This window comes from Heterodontus francisci, chromosome 39 (genome assembly GCF_036365525.1).
Source record: "Heterodontus francisci isolate sHetFra1 chromosome 39, sHetFra1.hap1, whole genome shotgun sequence".
In the NCBI taxonomy this organism is placed as follows: domain Eukaryota; kingdom Metazoa; phylum Chordata; class Chondrichthyes; order Heterodontiformes; family Heterodontidae; genus Heterodontus; species Heterodontus francisci.
The window spans coordinates 34,519,300-34,537,641 of record NC_090409.1 but is presented as its reverse complement, the minus strand read 5'-3'; the positions used below and the strand labels follow the sequence as shown (position 1 = coordinate 34,537,641).

General features: G+C 47.0%; 2 protein-coding genes across 4 annotated transcripts in view; both read left to right on the top strand.

Moving 5' to 3' along the window:
- The window catches only part of LOC137352710 (carcinoembryonic antigen-related cell adhesion molecule 5-like), a 721,824-nt gene that overhangs the window by 88,998 nt on the left and 614,484 nt on the right, over positions 1 to 18,342 (top strand). The gene's annotated exons all lie outside the window — the stretch shown is intronic.
- Positions 2,581 to 18,342, top strand: part of LOC137352711 (carcinoembryonic antigen-related cell adhesion molecule 5-like) — a 195,640-nt gene continuing 179,878 nt past the window's right edge. Inside the window, exons 1-2 of one of the 2 annotated variants that reach the window (XM_068018448.1) lie at positions 2,581 to 2,912; positions 3,054 to 3,374. In XM_068018448.1, coding sequence (XP_067874549.1) covers positions 2,864 to 2,912; positions 3,054 to 3,374 — 370 coding nt within the window. In that variant the 5' untranslated portion in view covers positions 2,581 to 2,863. The remainder of the gene's footprint in view (positions 2,913 to 3,053; positions 3,375 to 18,342) is intronic. The other variant, XM_068018447.1, reaches the window with a different exon arrangement.

Sequence of the window (18,342 nt, the reverse complement as noted above, 5' to 3'; positions counted from 1 at the left end):
CACGGGATATAAAGGATTGGATAAGGGGAAAAAAAGAGGGCTTATGGCAGATTCAGAGGTCTGAAAACAGCGGAGGCACTAGAGGAGTGTTGGGGGTACTCGTGGCCGAAGCAGCTGCATATATGAGATGTATAGCCACATATTATTGTAAAATGGAATATTTACCCAAGGCATTGTGGGGCAAGGTTAGCTCAACCACATTCCTGTGAATATTACTGCAAACACAGACAGTTAGGCTGACCTAGCAGGGCCTCTCCTATCAGTGCAGAGGCAGCTGCTTTGTATAACTGCTAGCTGCACAGAGAAATCAGGGATGATAAGGATGAACTGAGATTCATTATGGAGGCTCAAGGACAGTTGATAAGGTGTCTGGTGAACATCATGCGGTGGTCAAGAACTGACCATGAGCTGATCACACAGCCACATGATGACTAATTATTAATCCTATTGGCAATGTATGTTATGACTGGATTGTATCCAGCGGGGATGGACTGAGTAAATGTGTAAGACCTGTTACTTCCTTTATTCAGTGGAGAGGTACCTGGACTGCCCAGAGGCCTGCTCCCCGCTGGTGTAAAACAATAAACTCTTTGACGCTTGGATCGGATCTGGGTGTCGAGTGATTCATTTAGTCATTCTACCCCAACAGGAGTATAGAAAGTGTAGGGGGTACTTAAAAAAAAATATTAGGAGAACGAAGAGGGGGCATGAGAAAACACTGGCGGGCAAGATAAAGGAAAATCCCAAGGCGTTTTATAAGTATATTAAGGGCAAGAGGATAACCAGGGAAAGAGTAGGGCCCATTAGGGACCTAAGTGGCAATCTGTCTGTGGAGCCAGAGCACATAGGTGAGGTTTTAAATGATTACTTTTCATCTGTGTTCTCAATGGAGAAGGATGATGTAGGTGTAGAGATCAGGGAGGGGGATTGTGATATACTTGAACAAATTAGCATTGAAAGGGAGGAGGTATTAGCTGTTTTAGTGGGCTTAAAAGTGGATAAATCCCCAGGCCCAGATGAGATGTATCCCAGGCTGTTGTGTGAGGCAAAGGAGAAGATAGCAGGGGCTCTGACACAAATTTTCAAATCCTCTCTGGCCACAGAAGAGGTGCCAGTGGACTGGAGGACAGCGAATGTGGTACCATTATTCAAGAAGGGTAGCAGGGATAAACCAGGTAATTATAGGCCGGTGAGTCTAACATCAGTAGTAGGGAAACTATTGGAAAAAATTCTGAGGGACAGGATTAATCTCCACTTGGAGAGGCAGGGATTAATCAAGGATAGTCAGCATGGCTTTGTCAGGGGAAGATCAAGTCTTACAAACTTGATTAAATTTTTGAGGAGGTGACAAGATGTGTAGACGAGGGTAAAGCAGTTGATGTAGTCTACATGGAGTTCAATAAGGCTTTTGATAAGGTGCCGCATGGGAAATTGGTCAAGAAGGTAAGAGCCCATGGGATCCAGGACAATTTGGCAAATTGGATCCAAAATTAGCTTAGTGGCAGGAGGCAGAGGGTGATGGTAGAGGGTTGTTTTTGCAAGTGGAAGCCTGTGACCAGTGGTGTACCGCAGGAATCGGTGCTGGGACCCTTGCTGTTTGTAGTGTACATTAATGATTTAGACTTGAATATAGGAGGTACGAACAATAAGTTCGTAGATGACATGAAAATTGGTGGTGACGTAAATAGTGAGGAGGAAAGACGATATAGATGGGCTGGTAAGATGGGCAGAGCAGAGACAAATGGAATTTAATCCTGAGAAGTGTGAGGTGATGCATTTTGGGAGGACTAACAAGGCAAGGGAATATACAATGGATGGGAGGACCCTAGGAAGTACAGAGGGTCAGAGGGACCTTGGTGTACTTGTCCATAGATCACTGAAGACAGCAGCACAGGTAGATAAGGTGGTTAGGAAGGCATATGGGATACTTGTCTGTGATATTCTAGACCTCGGCTAATAAAGGAAAGGATTCCGTATGCCTCCTTAACCACCTTATCGACCTGTCCTGCTACCTTCAGGGATCTGTGGACATTCGCTCCAAGGTCCTCTCAATATTTTCCCATTAATCGTGTATTCCTGCGCCTTGTTTGACCTCCCCAAATGCATTTTCGGCTGGCACAGGCTCGAGGGGCCGAATGGCCGTAAATGTTCTCCGTTTCGATGTTTTTAGTTCAGACTCCGGGTTCACAGCAAGTGCTGCATTCAGTAACCGCTCTGAAGGGAGTGGCACCGCCCTGTGATATCCTTCCCTCGTGTTAGTCAGTGGGGGAAAATGCAGAGGGGCTGAGAGAATGGAGTCACTGCCAAAACAAACTGGAAAAGCTTGTGAAAGAAACTGTCAGCAGAACTGCAATTACCAGACTTTTATCCCTGCCTTGATTACGTACCATTTGAAATATGTGTTTAGCAGAGAGCAAGTTCAGATTCTGGGCACCAGTTAAAACATTCCAGCAAATGGAAAACTTTTTTTTTAAAGTGGGCCAGCAGCCAAGGATTTTTCTGAATTTACTGTTTATTTCTACATTCTGGGTCGAGTAGCTCAACATTTTTAACTGAGATTATTTCTCCTTTCACATGCGGTGGGATGAGGGGGTTGGTGAATATCCAGTCACACACCGTCCGTGCAAATACCAATGTAAGCAAGCAGAGCTTGTGAAAGGAAGTGACAAAGGGTTGTAGCAGCCCGTTATTTCCTGCCTTTATGAGAGTTGTTTGGACTGCCCGAGGGTGTTTCAGCGGAGATAAGAACAAAGTGTTGGACAGGAGCCACTTTCGTATTCCTTGTGTGTCTGCGCTTGTTTCCATCTTCACTGAGTAGAACGAAGCAGAGAGGAGAGCAGCAGTTGAAACAGACCCTGTCAAAATGTGGGGCCACCAATTCCCCCTGCTCCTCTACGCGCTTATTTACTCGGGTGAGAGTCATGTTCCAATGGGAAAAAAAAGCAGAGCCTTGTCTGTTCACATTTCGCACGGGTGCTGCATGTCATGAAAACGTGGGTTTGTTTCCCAGTGTTTGGTTTCTTACCAGTTCTCTCTCTCTCTCTCTCTTTCAGTGAAGTCGCAGACTTTTACCATTGGAGAGCAGCAGGAGTTGCAGACCGATGTGGCGGCAGGAGGTCAGATCCTCCTGAGTCTGGGCTCAGTCTGGAATGTGAGGAGCGGGAGCTGGCGTTTTAACTGCCTGGATGTCGCCCTCTGGATCGGCAACAGCACAGATGTCAGCAATGACTACTGGGGCCGAGCTGAGTTATCCGAGAACGGATCCCTCTCACTGAAATCATTGTCGCTGAACGACAGTGGAGAATACGTGGTCACCGTGAACCCCTTATTCTCGAACGAATCGATAATATCCCGCATCCAGCTGAAGGTGCTTGGTACGTAACAATGATGGACCTGGGGTTGGTCAGCAACAGTGATGGACCGGGGGTGGTCAGTGACAGTGATGGACCGGGGGTGGTCAGTAACAGTGATGGACCGGGGGTGGTCAGTGACAGTGATGGACCGGGGGTGGTCAGTGACAGTGATGGATCGGGGGTGGTCAGCAACAGTGATGGACCGGGGGTGGTCAGTGACAGTGATGGATCGGGGGTGGTCAGCAACAGTGATGGACCGGGGGTGGTCAGTGACAGTGATGGACCGGGGGTGGTCAGTAACAGTGATGGACCGGGGGTGGTCAGTAACAATGACTGGAGGTGGTCTGTAACAGTGATGGACCGAGGGTGGTCAGTAACAGTGATGGACTGAGGGTGGTCAGTAACAGTGATGGACCGGGGGTGGTCAGTAACAGTGATGGACCGGGGGTGGTCAGTAACAGTGATGGACCGGGGTTGGTCAGTAACAATGATGGACCGGGGGTGGTCAGTAACAGTGATGGACCGGGGGTGGTCAGTAACAATGATGGACCGGAGGTGGTCAGTAACAATGATGGACCGGGGGTGGTCAGTAACAGTGATGGACCGGGGTTGGTCAGTAACAATGATGGACCGGGGGTGGTCAGTAACAGTGATGGACCGGGGGTGGTCAGTAACAGTGATGGACCGGGGGTGGTCAGTAACAATGATGGACCGGGGGTGGTCAGTAACAGTGATGGACCGGGGTTGGTCAGTAACAATGATGGACCGGGGTTGGTCAGTAACAGTGATGGACCGGGGTTGGTCAGTAACAGTGATGGACCGGGGGTGGTCAGTAACAGTGATGGACCGGGGGTGGTCAGTAACAGTGATGGATCGGGGGTGGTCAGTAACAATGATGGACCGGAGGTGGTCAGTAACAATGATGGACCGGGGGTGGTCAGTAACAGTGATGGACCGGGGTTGGTCAGTAACAATGATGGACCGGGGGTGGTCAGTAACAGTGATGGACCGGGGGTGGTCAGTAACAGTGATGGACCGGGCGTGGTCAGTGACAATGACTGGAGGTGGTCAGTAACAGTGATGGACCGAGGGTGGTCAGTAACAGTGATGGACCGGGGTTGGTCAGTAACAGTGATGGACCGGGGTTGGTCAGTAACAGTGATGGACCGTGGGTGGTCAGTAACAGTGATGGACTCGGGTTGGTCAGTAACAGTGATGGACTGGGGTTGGTCAGTAACAGTGATGGACCGGGGGTGGTCAGTAACAGTGATGGATCGGGGGTGGTCAGTAACAATGATGGACCGGAGGTGGTCAGTAACAATGATGGACCGGGGGTGGTCAGTAACAGTGATGGACCGGGGTTGGTCAGTAACAATGATGGACCGGGGGTGGTCAGTAACAGTGATGGACCGGGGGTGGTCAGTAACAGTGATGGACCGGGCGTGGTCAGTGACAATGACTGGAGGTGGTCAGTAACAGTGATGGACCGAGGGTGGTCAGTAACAGTGATGGACCGGGGTTGGTCAGTAACAGTGATGGACCGGGGTTGGTCAGTAACAGTGATGGACCGTGGGTGGTCAGTAACAGTGATGGACTCGGGTTGGTCAGTAACAGTGATGGACTGGGGTTGGTCAGTAACAGTGATGGACCGTGGGTGGTCAGTAACAGTGATGGACCGGGGTTGGTCAGTAACAGTGATGGACCGTGGGTGGTCAGTAACAGTGATGGACCGGGGTTGGTCAGTAACAGTGATGGACTCGGGTTGGTCAGTAACAGTGATGGACCGTGGGTGGTCAGTAACAGTGATGGACCGGGGTTGGTCAGTAACAGTGATGGACCGTGTGTGGTCAGTAACAGTGATGGACCGGGGGTGGTCAGTAACAGTGATGGACCGTGTGTGGTCAGTAACAGTGATGGACCGGGGTTGGTCTGTAACAGTGATGGACCGTGTGTGGTCAGTAACAGTGATGGACCGGGGTTGGTCTGTAACAGTGATGGACCGGGGTTGGTCTGTAACAGTGATGGACCGAGGTTGGTCTGTAACAGTGATGGACCGAGGTTGGTCTGTAACAGTGAGGGACCGAGGTTGGTCTGTAACAGTGATGGACCGGGGTTGGTCAGTAACAGTGATGGACCGGGGTTGGTCAGTAACAGTGATGGACCGTGGGTGGTCAGTAACAGTGATGGACCGGGGTTGGTCAGTAACAGTGATGGACCGGGGGTGGTCAGTAACAGTGATGGACCGGGGTTGGTCAGTAACAGTGATGGACCGTGGGTGGTCAGTAACAGTGATGGACCGTGGGTGGTCAGTAACAGTGATGGACCGTGGGTGGTCAGTAACATTGATGGACCGTGAGTGGTCAGTAACAGTGATGGACCGGGGTTGGTCAGTAACAGTGATGGACCGGGGTTGGTCAGTAACAGTGATGGACCGGGGGTGGTCAGTAACAGTGATGGACCGGGGTTGGTCAGTAACAGTGATGGACCGGGGGTGGTCAGTAACAGTGATGGACCGGGGTTGGTCAGTAACAGTGATGGACCGGGGTTGGTCAGTAACAGTGATGGACCGGGGTTGGTCAGTAACAGTGATGGACCGGGGTTGGTCAGTAACAGTGATGGACCGTGGGTGGTCAGTAACAGTGATGGACCGTGGGTGGTCAGTAACAGTGATGGACCGTGTGTGGTCAGTAACAGTGATGGACCGGGGGTGGTCAGTAACAGTGATGGACCGGGGTTGGTCTGTAACAGTGATGGACCGTGTGTGGTCAGTAACAGTGATGGACCGGGGGTGGTCAGTAACAGTGATGGACCGTGTGTGGTCAGTAACAGTGATGGACCGTGTGTGGTCAGTAACAGTGATGGATTGGGGGTGGTCAGTAACAGTGATGGACCGGGGTTGGTCTGTAACAGTGATGGACCGTGTGTGGTCAGTAACAGTGATGGACCGGGGTTGGTCTGTGACAGTGAGGGACCGAGGTTGGTCAGTAACAGTGATGGACCGGGGTTGGTCTGTGACAGTGAGGGACCGAGGTTGGTCTGTGACAGTGATGGACCGTGTGTGGTCAGTAACAGTGATGGACCGGGGTTGGTCTGTGACAGTGAGGGACCGAGGTTGGTCTGTGACAGTGATGGACCGGGTTTGGTCTGTAACAGTGAGGGACCAAGGTTGGTCTGTGACAGTGATGGACTGGGGGTGGTCTGTAACAATGACCGGGGATGGTCAGTAACAGTGATGGACCGGGGGTGGTCTGTAACAATGACCGGGGTTGGTCAGTAACAGTGATGGACCGGGGGTGGTCTGTAACAATGACCGGGTGTGGTCAGTAACAGTGATGGACCAGGGATGGTCTGTAACAATGACCGGGGATGGTCAGTAACAGTGATGGACCGAGGGTGGTCTGTAACAATGACCGGGGATGGTCAGTAACAGTGATGGACCGGGGGTGGTCTGTAACAATGACCGGGTGTGGTCAGTAACAGTGATGGACCAGGGGTGGTCTGTAACAATGACCGGGGATGGTCAGTAACAGTGATGGACCGAGGGTGGTCTGTAACAATGACCGGGGGTGGTCAGTAACAGTGATGGACCAGGGGTGGTCTGTAACAATGACCGGGGGTGGTCAGTAACAGTGATGGACCGGGGGTGGTCTGTAACAATGACCGGGGTTGGTCAGTAACAGTGATGGACCGGGGGTGGTCTGTAACAATGACCGGGGGTGGTCAGTAACAGTGATGGACCGGGGGTGGTCTGTAACAATGACCGGGGTTGGTCAGTAACAGTGATGGACCGGGGGTGGTCTGTAACAATGACCGGGGTTGGTCAGTAACAGTGATGGACCGGGGGTGGTCTGTAACAATGACCGGGGTTGGTCTGTAACAGTGATAGACCGGGGATGGTCTGTACCAGTGATAGACCGGGGATGGTCTGTAACAGTGATGGACCGGGGGTGGTCTGTAACAGTGATGGACCGGGGATGGTCTGTAACAATGATGGACCGGGGGTGGTCTGTAACAATGACCGGGGTTGGTCAGTAACAGTGATGGACCGGGGATGGTCTGTAACAATGACCGGGGTTGGTCAGTAACAGTGATGGACCGGGGATGGTCTGTAACAATGACCGGGGTTGGTCAGTAACAGTGATGGACCGGGGATGGTCTGTAACAATGACCGGGGGTGGTCAGTAACAGTGATGGACCGGGGATGGTCTGTAACAATGACCGGGGGTGGTCAGTAACAGTGATGGACCAGGGGTGGTCTGTAACAATGACCGGGGTTGGTCAGTAACAGTGATGGACCGGGGGTGGTCTGTAACAATGACCGGATTTGGTCAGTAACAGTGATGTACCGGGGGTGGTCTGTAACAATGACCGGGGGTGGTCAGTAACAGTGATGGACCGGGGGTGGTCTGTAACAATGACCGGGGGTGGTCAGTAACAGTGATGGACCGGGGGTGGTCTGTAACAATGACCGGGGATGGTCAGTAACAGTGATGGACCAGGGGTGGTCTGTAACAATGACCGGGGATGGTCAGTAACAGTGATGGACCGGGGGTGGTCTGTAACAATGACCGGGGGTGGTCAGTAACAGTGATGGACCGGGGGTGGTCTGTAACAATGACTGGGGGTGGTCAGTAACAGTGATGGACCGGGGGTGGTCTGTAACAATGACCGGGGATGGTCAGTAACAGTGATGGACCGGGGGTGGTCTGTAACAATGACCGGGGGTGGTCAGTAACAGTGATGGACCGGGGGTGGTCTGTAACAATGACCGGGGATGGTCAGTTACAGTGATGGACCGGGGGTGGTCTGTAACAATGACCGGGGTTGGTCAGTAACAGTGATGGACCGGGGGTGGTCTGTAACAATGACCGGGTGTGGTCAGTAACAGTGATGGACCAGGGATGGTCTGTAACAATGACCGGGGATGGTCAGTAACAGTGATGGACCGAGGGTGGTCTGTAACAATGACCGGGGATGGTCAGTAACAGTGATGGACCGGGGGTGGTCTGTAACAATGACCGGGTGTGGTCAGTAACAGTGATGGACCAGGGGTGGTCTGTAACAATGACCGGGGATGGTCAGTAACAGTGATGGACCGAGGGTGGTCTGTAACAATGACCGGGGGTGGTCAGTATCAGTGATGGACCAGGGGTGGTCTGTAACAATGACCGGGGGTGGTCAGTAACAGTGATGGACCGGGGGTGGTCTGTAACAATGACCGGGGTTGGTCAGTAACAGTGATGGACCGGGGGTGGTCTGTAACAATGACCGGGGGTGGTCAGTAACAGTGATGGACCGGGGGTGGTCTGTAACAATGACCGGGTGTGGTCAGTAACAGTGATGGACCGGGGGTGGTCTGTAACAATGACCGGGGTTGGTCTGTAACAGTGATAGACCGGGGATGGTCTGTACCAGTGATGGACCGGGGGTGGTCTGTAACAATGACCGGGGTTGGTCAGTAACAGTGATGGACCGGGGATGGTCTGTAACAATGACCGGGGATGGTCTGTAACAGTGATGGACCGGGGGTGGATTCATGAATGCAATTGTATTTTTTTCCTGTCATTAGCATAACATACATCTGTGATTCTGAAACTGGTGCAATGTTTAATGCATCTCACTCTGATTGTTGTGCAGGACTTTTTAGCCTAAAGACAGGGAATTACTTACAATGGCAGACAGTCATGGGGAGATAAACTGAGGAAAATAACGCCTTCAAAAAACAATTCGGATTAAATCTAAGTTATAATTTCGACGCATTGATGGTAAGAGAGGGTGGTTAAGAGCTGGACTACAGGTAATTTATCCTCTTTTCTAAAGATGCAGCTGCAATGATAAGTTAGCATACCTACGAGCAGACGAACTAAGAGAGGTAGGCCATTCGGCCCCTCGAGCAGCTCCGTCCTTCAATAAGGTCATGACTGATCTGTTTGTGTTTCTAATTCCACCCTCCCATCTACTCACCAACCATCCCCCCCAAATAAACTTTCATTCCCTTGCCTAACAGGAATCCATCTACCTCCGCCTTCAAAATTATTCAATGACCCCGCCTCCACCTCCTTCTGAGGCAGAGAGTTCCAAAGTCGCACAACCCTCTGAGAGAAAAAAATTCTCCTCACCTCTGTCCTGAAAGGACGACCCTTAATTTTAAAATAATGCCCCCTAGTTCTGGACTCACCCGCAAAAGGAAGCATCTGCTCCACATTCACCTTATCAAGACCGGTCAGGATCTTAGAAACTTCAATCATTTCTGCCCTCGCTATATCAACCTGTATAAAGTACTAGTCAGGCCTCAGTTAGGGCATCGTGTCATGCTGTGGGCTTCACATTTTACCGAGGATATCAAGGCCTTGCAGAGTGTACAGAGGAGATTTACTCAGGTGGAGTAGGAATGAGCAACTTCAGTTCCGTGGAAAGGCCAGTCAGGCTGGGATTGTTCTCCTCAGAGCAGATAAGGTTAAGTTCAAATTATGAGGCTTTTGATAGAGTAAATAAATGAAACGGGTTTTCCATTGGGGGGAGATTGTCGGTAACCAGGGAAGACAGACTCATGGTGATTTCCAAAAGAAGCAGAGGGGGAGATAGAGAAGCGTTTCTCCACAGAAATTGTGTTTTTTGTTTAATGATCCAGGATGCACCACCTCAAAGGGTGGTTGAGGAAAATTCAACAGTAAATTTGAAATTAAATACATCATTGAAAAGAAAAATACTGCAGGGCTCTGGTGAACAGGATCATGGGATTAATTGGAGAGCTCAATGTAACAGCCAGCATAGCACGAGGGGCTGAATATCCTCCTTCCGGGCTGGAAAGTACTATAATTTTCTGATCAGAGAGATGGAGGAGTCTTTTTCGGTGATGGGCCATATAACGGCTCCAGGGTGGATCTAGCAGCAGAACAGGATAATAGTCAATAATGTGGATAGCGCTGAATAATTACGAGCTAGGACCACTCCCACACCCTGCTCAGACAGCCTGTGGGCTATATGCAGAGATAACTGGAGTACACCATTGTATTAAAATCATGGGAGATTCTAACAGCCCACAGGTTGAATGGGCAGATCCAAGGCGACATGTAGGAAAGTGGTAAGATTGCAAAATTGTCGACACAATATGTGAGACAAGTTACTGGAGACAAATGCTGCATCACTGTTGATGTCCAGAAATGCACTAGTTATGGTTAGGAACCTGGAACAGAGTGATTCATCTGTAGGCTATTCATTCATATGAACATACAGGAGATGACACACAGGAAAACACATACTGGTCCAGCCACTTATCCCACACAATTGTGATACCTTATGCATTCAAATACATACTGACTCTACCCCACCCAGAAGATGTGTAATCACTTGAAAGTGACCAGAAGCAGACAAAAAAAACCCGGGTCAATTCAAGGAAAGGCAATCTGTAAAAGTGTTCTCCAATCTCATTAGATGATCTAAATTAGTCCAGGAACAATTCTGGACTGGAATAGTGTTACTGTACTTAGCTCTCCATGACATTATCTCCAGTCCAGGCAAAAGCAGGTCACACCTCCCTCGAAGACATCCTGAGAATCTCTGTTCATGAGCTGACAACCTGTTCCTCAAGTCCAATATTCTCTGGGAAAAGAGGAACCTCCTAACATTCTATCTAGCTCTTCCCTTACATAACTTAAGAGTGTGACCCTGGTCTTCCCTAATCTACTTTAGTTGAAATAATTTTTCGACACATACAGTCTAATCATGCCATCATCTTATGAATCGCTATCAAATCACCCCTAGATCTACACCTCTTTAAAGGATAAAGGCTCAGTTCTGTCAGTCTATCTAGGTAACTAAGATGTTTTGAACTGGCAATTAAACTTGTGTCCCTGCTCTGCACCCTGTTCAAAGCCTGCATATCATCCAACACTAAAATAAAAGCAAAATACTGCAGATGCTGGAAATCTGAAACAAAAATAAAAAGTGCTGGAAATACTCAGCGGGTCTGGCAGCATCTATGGAGAGAGAAGCAAAGTTAACGTTTCAGGCCAGTGACCTTTCATCAGAACTGGCAAAGGTTAGAAAAGAATTGGGTTTTAAGCAAGTGAAGGAGAGGCGGGTGGGGGAGAAAACAAAGGGGAAGTTGTTTGATAGGGCAGAGGAAGATTAAATAACAAAGCTGTCCTGGGACAAGAGCAAATAGTGTGTTAATGCTTGTGGTGAAAGACAAAGCATTAGTCCAGAGAGAGTGGTAATAGCAGAATAATGAGCAGTTCTAACTTCATGAAAAACAGGCACATGGTTAAAAAATAAAATATTAAAAAAGGCCAGTCATGCTCTGAAGTTATTGAACTCAATGTTCAGTCTGCAAGGCTATCCTTCGCTCCCTTTTTAAACAGAGGTGCAACATTAACAATTCTCCAATCCTCTGGCACCACACCTGTATCCGGTGAAGACTGGAAAATGATGGTCAGACCCTCTTCTATTTCCTTTCTTACTTCTTTTAACAGCCTAGGGTACATTTCATCTGGCCCTGGGGATTTATCAACTTTCAAGGATGCTAATCCCATTAATACTTCCTCTCTCCCTATGTTTATCACATCCAATACTTCACACTCTTCTTCCTTAACTACAATATCTGCATCGTCCCCCTCTTTTGTGAAGACAGACGCAAAGTATTCATTAAGAACCATCTTCCGCCCCTACACATAGGTTACCTTTTTGGTCTTTTATGGGCCCTACTCTCTCCTTAGTTATCCCCTTATTCTTAATGTATTGATAAAACATCTTTGGGTTCACCTTGATTTTGCTTGCCAATATTCTTTCATGCCCTCTCTCTTTGCTTTCCTAATTTCCTTTTTGATTTCACCCCTCCATTTTCTATACTCCTCTTGGCTTTCTGTAGTATTGAGTTCTTGGTGTGAAAACTTTTAGAAAGCAGATTTGGGAATCTTAGGAAGAGTTTTAGATGACAACACCCTCAAGTAGAATAGCTGAACAATTAATCTCTTTTCCTTCCCATTCATTCCATTATGTACCTAACCCTGGCCCTTGGGAGTTACAATTGGTGATTCCTGGTCACAAAATATTATAGATCACCTTTGCTACCACTTCCAAGCTCTTGTGCATCTTGCCTTCCCTTTCTGTCTGTACTTCTTTCAATAATTTCTTCTGGAATTTGTAAACTATATTGTATTTGCACAGCTGGTGCACAATTCCTTCTCAAACATCCTCCTCTCTTTACCAGTGTATTTAGTGCGACTATGTAGATAAAAATGCTCATCATGTTTAAAAGCAAGCAAGGGCTCAAAACAGTGTTTGGGAGGCACAGTGGCGCAGTGGTTAGCACTGCAGCCTCACAGCTCCAGACGACCTGGGTTCAATTCTGGGTACTGCCTGTGTGGAGTTTGCAAGGTCTGTGTGGGTTTCCTCCGGGTGCTCCGGTTTCCTCCCACCACCAAAAGATTTGCAGGTTGATAGGTAAATTGGCCATTATAAATTGCCCCTAGTATAGGTAGGTGGTAGGGGAATATAGGGATAGGTGGGGATGTGGTAGGAATATGGGATTAGTGTAGGATTAGTATAAATGGGTGGTTGATGGTCGGCACAGACTCGGTGGGCCGAAGGGCCTGTTTCAGTGCTGTATCTCTAAATAAAAAAATAAAAATTACAGTTTAGAAGGATTCCCAAACAATGTAAAGGCATAGAGGGTGCAGGTAAATTCTTAAAATGCATTTTAGAGAACTTGTTTAGTCATCACACAGCAAGGACAACAAGACAAAGGGAAGTTCTGGGCATATGTTTAGGGAATGAAGGTGGAAGGAATATTGGTGAGAGAGCAGGTTGGTGGTAGTGATCATAATTCAGTTAGCTTCAGTGTAGATATGGAAGAGGACTAAGATAGAATAGGAGTAAAGGTTACTAAGCTGAGATCCAATTTAGCAAAAGTGGACTGGAACCAGCTACTTGAAGGTAGATCAGTGTCAGAGCAGTGGGAGCCATTCAAGGAGCAGATGGTGAGAATTCAGAATATACATGCTCCCACAAAGAAAATCAGTCGAACTCCCAAATCTAACCCCACCTCCGCATCCCAGATGTCAAGGGACATGCAGGGTACGATAAGGCAAAAGGGAATCTTATGTCAAATACTGATAGCTCAATACTGCAGGAAGCCTACGGGGGGTTTCAAACGACAGGAGTAAAAATTCAAAAGGAAATTAATAAAGTACAGAGAGGGCATCAAATATTGGCAAGTAAAATAAAGGAAAATCCATAAATATTTTTCAAATGCATAAATAGCAAGACGATAATGCAGGAAGGAGTAGGGTCTAATAGAGGCCTAAAAGATAATTGGTGTGTAGATCCTGATTGTTAGTACTGTGTTGTCTTCATAAAAAAGGAGTAGGGTGAAATATTGGATGGGATAAACAAAGTAAGAGAGAAAAAGTTAAGGGCATTTTTGAAAATAGATAAACAGGTCCATGTGAAATGTATTCCCGGTTGCTATGGGAAGTAAGGGAGCAAAAACAGAGCTTCATTTTCCAATCCTCTCTGGCTATAGGCATGATGCCAAATGACTGCAGGACTATTAATGTTGTACCTTTTCTAAAAAAAAAGGAGGAAGGGATTGGCCGGCTAATTACAGGCCAGTTCGTCTAAGCTCGATGATGGGAAAATTATTGGGAAAAATTGTAAGGGGCATTTATCGTCATTTAGAAAGGCACAGATTTACCCAGGACAGACAGCACGGATCTATTCAGGGAATGTCGTGTCTGCCTAACTTGTTTGAATCTTTTGGGGGAGGTAACAACGAAGGTCGATGAGGGTAGCATGTTTTTTGTAGTCTTCATGGATTTTAGCATTGCTTTTGACCAAGTCCCATGGGTATCCAAGGATAAGTGCCAAGTTGGATCCAAAATTGGCTGAGTGATAGGAAGCAAAGGGTGTATTTTGTGACTGGAAAACTGTTCCAGGGGAGTTCTGCAGGGCGCAGTACTATGTCCCTTGCTTTTCATCATGTATATCAATGTTTTAGACTTAAATATTTGGAGCATAAATAAGATGTTTGCAGATGATATGAAAATTGGCCATGTGGCTGCTAATGAGGAAGAAAGCTGTAGACTGCATGAAGATATAAATGTGCTGGTTAGATAGGCAGAAAAGTAGCAAATCCAGAGAAGTGTGAGGTAATCCTCTTACTCTTAATGTATCAATAAAACATCATAATGCATTTGGGGAGGGCAAACAAGGCAAGGGTCTACACAATAAAATGGCAGGATACTGAAAAGCGCAGAGGCACAGAGGGACCTTGGAGTGAATGTCCACAGATCCCTGAAGGTGGCAGGACAGGTAGATAAGGTGGTTAAGAGGGTAAACTAGACACATTCCTTGATTAGCTGAGGCATAGAATATAAGAGCAGGGAGGTTATGCTAGAACTGTATAAAGCATCAGGTAAGCCACAACCAGAATACTGCGTGCACCACGTTACAGGAAGGAAGTGATCACAGTGGCTAGGGGACAGAGGAGATGTACAAGGGTGTTGCCAGGAGTGGAAAATTTTAACTAAGAGTAAAGATTTGATAGGCTGGGGTTTCCTTTGGAACAGAGGAGACTGAGATGCAATTACATTGAGGTGCATAATATTATGAAGGGCCTGGATAGAGTGGATATGAAGGACCTAGTTCCCTTAATAGAGAGATCAATAACCAGGGGGCATAGATTTAAAGTAATTGATAAAATATTTAGAAGGAATTTGAGGGGAGAATTTTTGGGGGGGAGGGGCTCTGGAACTCACTGACTGAAAGGGTGGTAGAGGCAGAAAACCTGATCACATTTAGAAAGTACTTGGATATGCGAGGCTACAGGCCAATGGCTGGAAAACTAGATTAAGCTGAATAGCTTTATTTTGGCCAGCACAGGGCACGATGGACCGAATGGCCTCATTCTGTGCAGTAAATTTTGTTGCTTTTTGCGATTCCATGAAATAAAAATACTTATACAATCAAAGGAAACAAATGATAGGAAATATTGGAAGTTCTACATTAGGCAATTGGGACTTGTTAAAGAAAATATTAGGAAACCAGCTGCGGAAATGTGTATTACCGAGAGACGTAAGAGAGAATCAGAAACATTAACATCTCTGTTAATCGTGGAAAGAGGACGAGTGAGGCCTTTAGCATGTAAATTAAGTAAAAGTGTTTCAGATAGTTAAGGTATAGTTGAACTGGTTCTTTTGAGTAGTTTTTACTAAGGAAAACTGGGCCATTCTATTCACAATACATAAACCGATGTGATAAATCTAGAAGGGAGTAAGGAATGTGTTATGTAGATAATGAAAGGAATAAGTGTCTGTACATGCCCCTGACCAAATGGTATTTATATTATATTGTCCCACCGAAATCAAGGGAAAAAATTCATGGTATTTGACTGATATATTCCAGAGCAAACTAGGTGCAGAATTAACCGAAGATTGGAAGATGGTACTGCAGTGGTAATATTCAAAAAATGTAGACACAAGCTTGTTAATTACTAGATATCCTAATATCCATTGTCAGAAAAATGCTGGAGAGACATTCTAATAAATACAATTTTGAGCATTTTAAAAAATTCTTTCATGGGTCGTGGACGTCGTTGGCAAGGCCAGCATTTGTTGCCCAACCCTAATTGCCCTTGACAACTGAATGGCTTGCTAGGCCATTTCAGAAGGAAGTTAAGAGTCACTCACATTGCTGTGGGTCTGGAGTCACATGTAGGCCAGACCGCGTAAGGCTGGCAGATTTCCTTCCCTGAAGGATATTTAATGAAAACTTGTTGCAATGTATCCTTGTCAGAGACTTAATAATAGTTGGTCATGGCTTACAATTAGAGAGTTGTAGAGTTATACAGCACAGAAACAGGCCCTTCGGCCCAACGTGTCTGCACCAACCATCAAGCACCCATCCAATCTAATCCTGTTTTCCCACACTTGGCCCGTAGCCTTGTCTGCTGTGGCGTTTCAAGTGCTCATCTAAATACTTCTTAAATGTTGTGAGGGTTCCTGCCTCTACCACCCCTTCAGGCAGTGTGTTCCAGATTCCACCCACCCTCTGGGTGAAAAATTTTTTCCTCAACTCCCCTGACTTTTGATTACCAGACTTTGAAGGTGGAGAGGCTAGCATTCCAGGTTAACTGCTAAGATGGCCGAATACACAAACGGACGTGGTCAGCCCGGTTTAGTCATATGACTAACTGACTGTTGGAGCTTTTTGAATTTGAACTTGCCACAGAGTTTTGGAACTGAGAAAGCTGTTTGCTCCTGCTCTGAAAAGACCTCTCTCTAGTCTGCTCCCATATCTTTCTCACGGAACTGAAGATCCATTGAAGACACATAGGCTGGATAGGCTGGGGTTGTTTTCCTTAGAGCAGAGAAGGCTGAGGGGGGACCTGATTGAGGTATACAAAATTATGAGGGGTATTGATAGGATAGATAGGAAGAAACTTTTTCCCTTAGCGGAGGGGTCAATAACCAGGGGGCATAGATTTATGGTAAGGAGCAGGAGGTTTAATTCTGTTGACAGTTAAAGGAAGAAGGTTTTGTCCATCCTCTCCTGGGATGTGGGCATCACTGTCGAGGTGAGCATTTATTGCCCATTCTTAACTGAGAGGTGCTGGTGATCCTTCACCATGAACCACTGCAGCCTGTGTGGTGGTGATACTCCTAAAGTGCTGTTAAGTAGTGAGTTCAATGGTTTTTGATCCAGTGATGATGAAGGAACAGTGATATATTTCCAAGTCAGAATGTTTTGTGGTTTGGATGGGAACTTGCAGGTAGTTCCTCCTGCTGCCCTTGTCCTTCTAGGTCGTAGGTTTGGGAGGTGTTGTCAAAGGAGCCTTGGTGAGTTGCAGCAGTGCATCTTGTAGATGGTGTACACTGCAGCCACAGTGCTTGGGTGGTGAAGGAAGTGAATGTTTATGATTGTGACTGAAGTACCAATCAAGCGGGCTGTTTCTACCTCGATGACTTCAGGCTTCTTGAACTTTTTTGGAGCTGCATTTACCCAGCCAAATGGAGAGTATGCCATCACATTGCTGGCTTGTACTTTGTAGATGGGGGAAAGGTTTTGGGGAGGCAGGAAAGAGTCATAGAGTTGTACAGCACAGAAACAGGCCCTTCGGCCCATCGTGTCCATCCCGGCCATCAAGCACTTATGTATTCTAATCCCATTTTCCAGCCTTGTGTGCTAGGGCTTTTCAAGTGCTCATCTAAATACTTCTTAAATGTTGTGAGGGTTCCTACCTCTACCACCCCTTCAGGCAGTGCGTTCCAGATTCCAACCACCCTCTAGGTGAAAAAAATTTCCTCAAATCCCCTCTAAACCTCCTTCCCCTTACCTTAAATCTGCGCCCCCTGGTTATTGACACCTCCGCTAAGGGAAAAAGTTTCTTCCTATCTACGCCCCTCATAATTTTGTATACCTCAACCAGGTCCCCCCCTCAGCCTTCTCTGCTCTAAGGAAAACTGTATTTAGATTGAATCATAATTCGTTTGGCAAGAAATGCTCTCCTTAGAAAAAAGTTAACCAATAGAAATTGAGGAATCTCATCTGAGATCTCTGTCTGTGATATATGTGAATGACTAGGACTAGAGTTTCTCTAGTAGTTTTTTTTATTGCTAAAAAAGAAAAACTTGCATTTATGTAGCATTTTTTTTCACAACACCAGATGTCTCAAAGTGCTTTACAGCCAATGAGGTACATTTGAAGTGTAGTCACTGTTGTTGTGTAGGAAACGCAGCAGCTAATTTGCACACAGCAAGCTCCCACAAACAGCAATGTGATAATGACCAGATCATCTGTGTTTGTAATGTTATTTGAGTGATAAATATTGGCCAGGACATGGGGGATAATTCCCCTGCTCCACTTCGAAATAGTGCCATGGGATTTCCTATATCCACCTGAGCAGACAGATGGGGCCTTAGTTTAGCTTATGATCTGAAAGACGGCACCTCTGACAGTGCAGCACTCCCTCAGTATCGCACAGGAATGT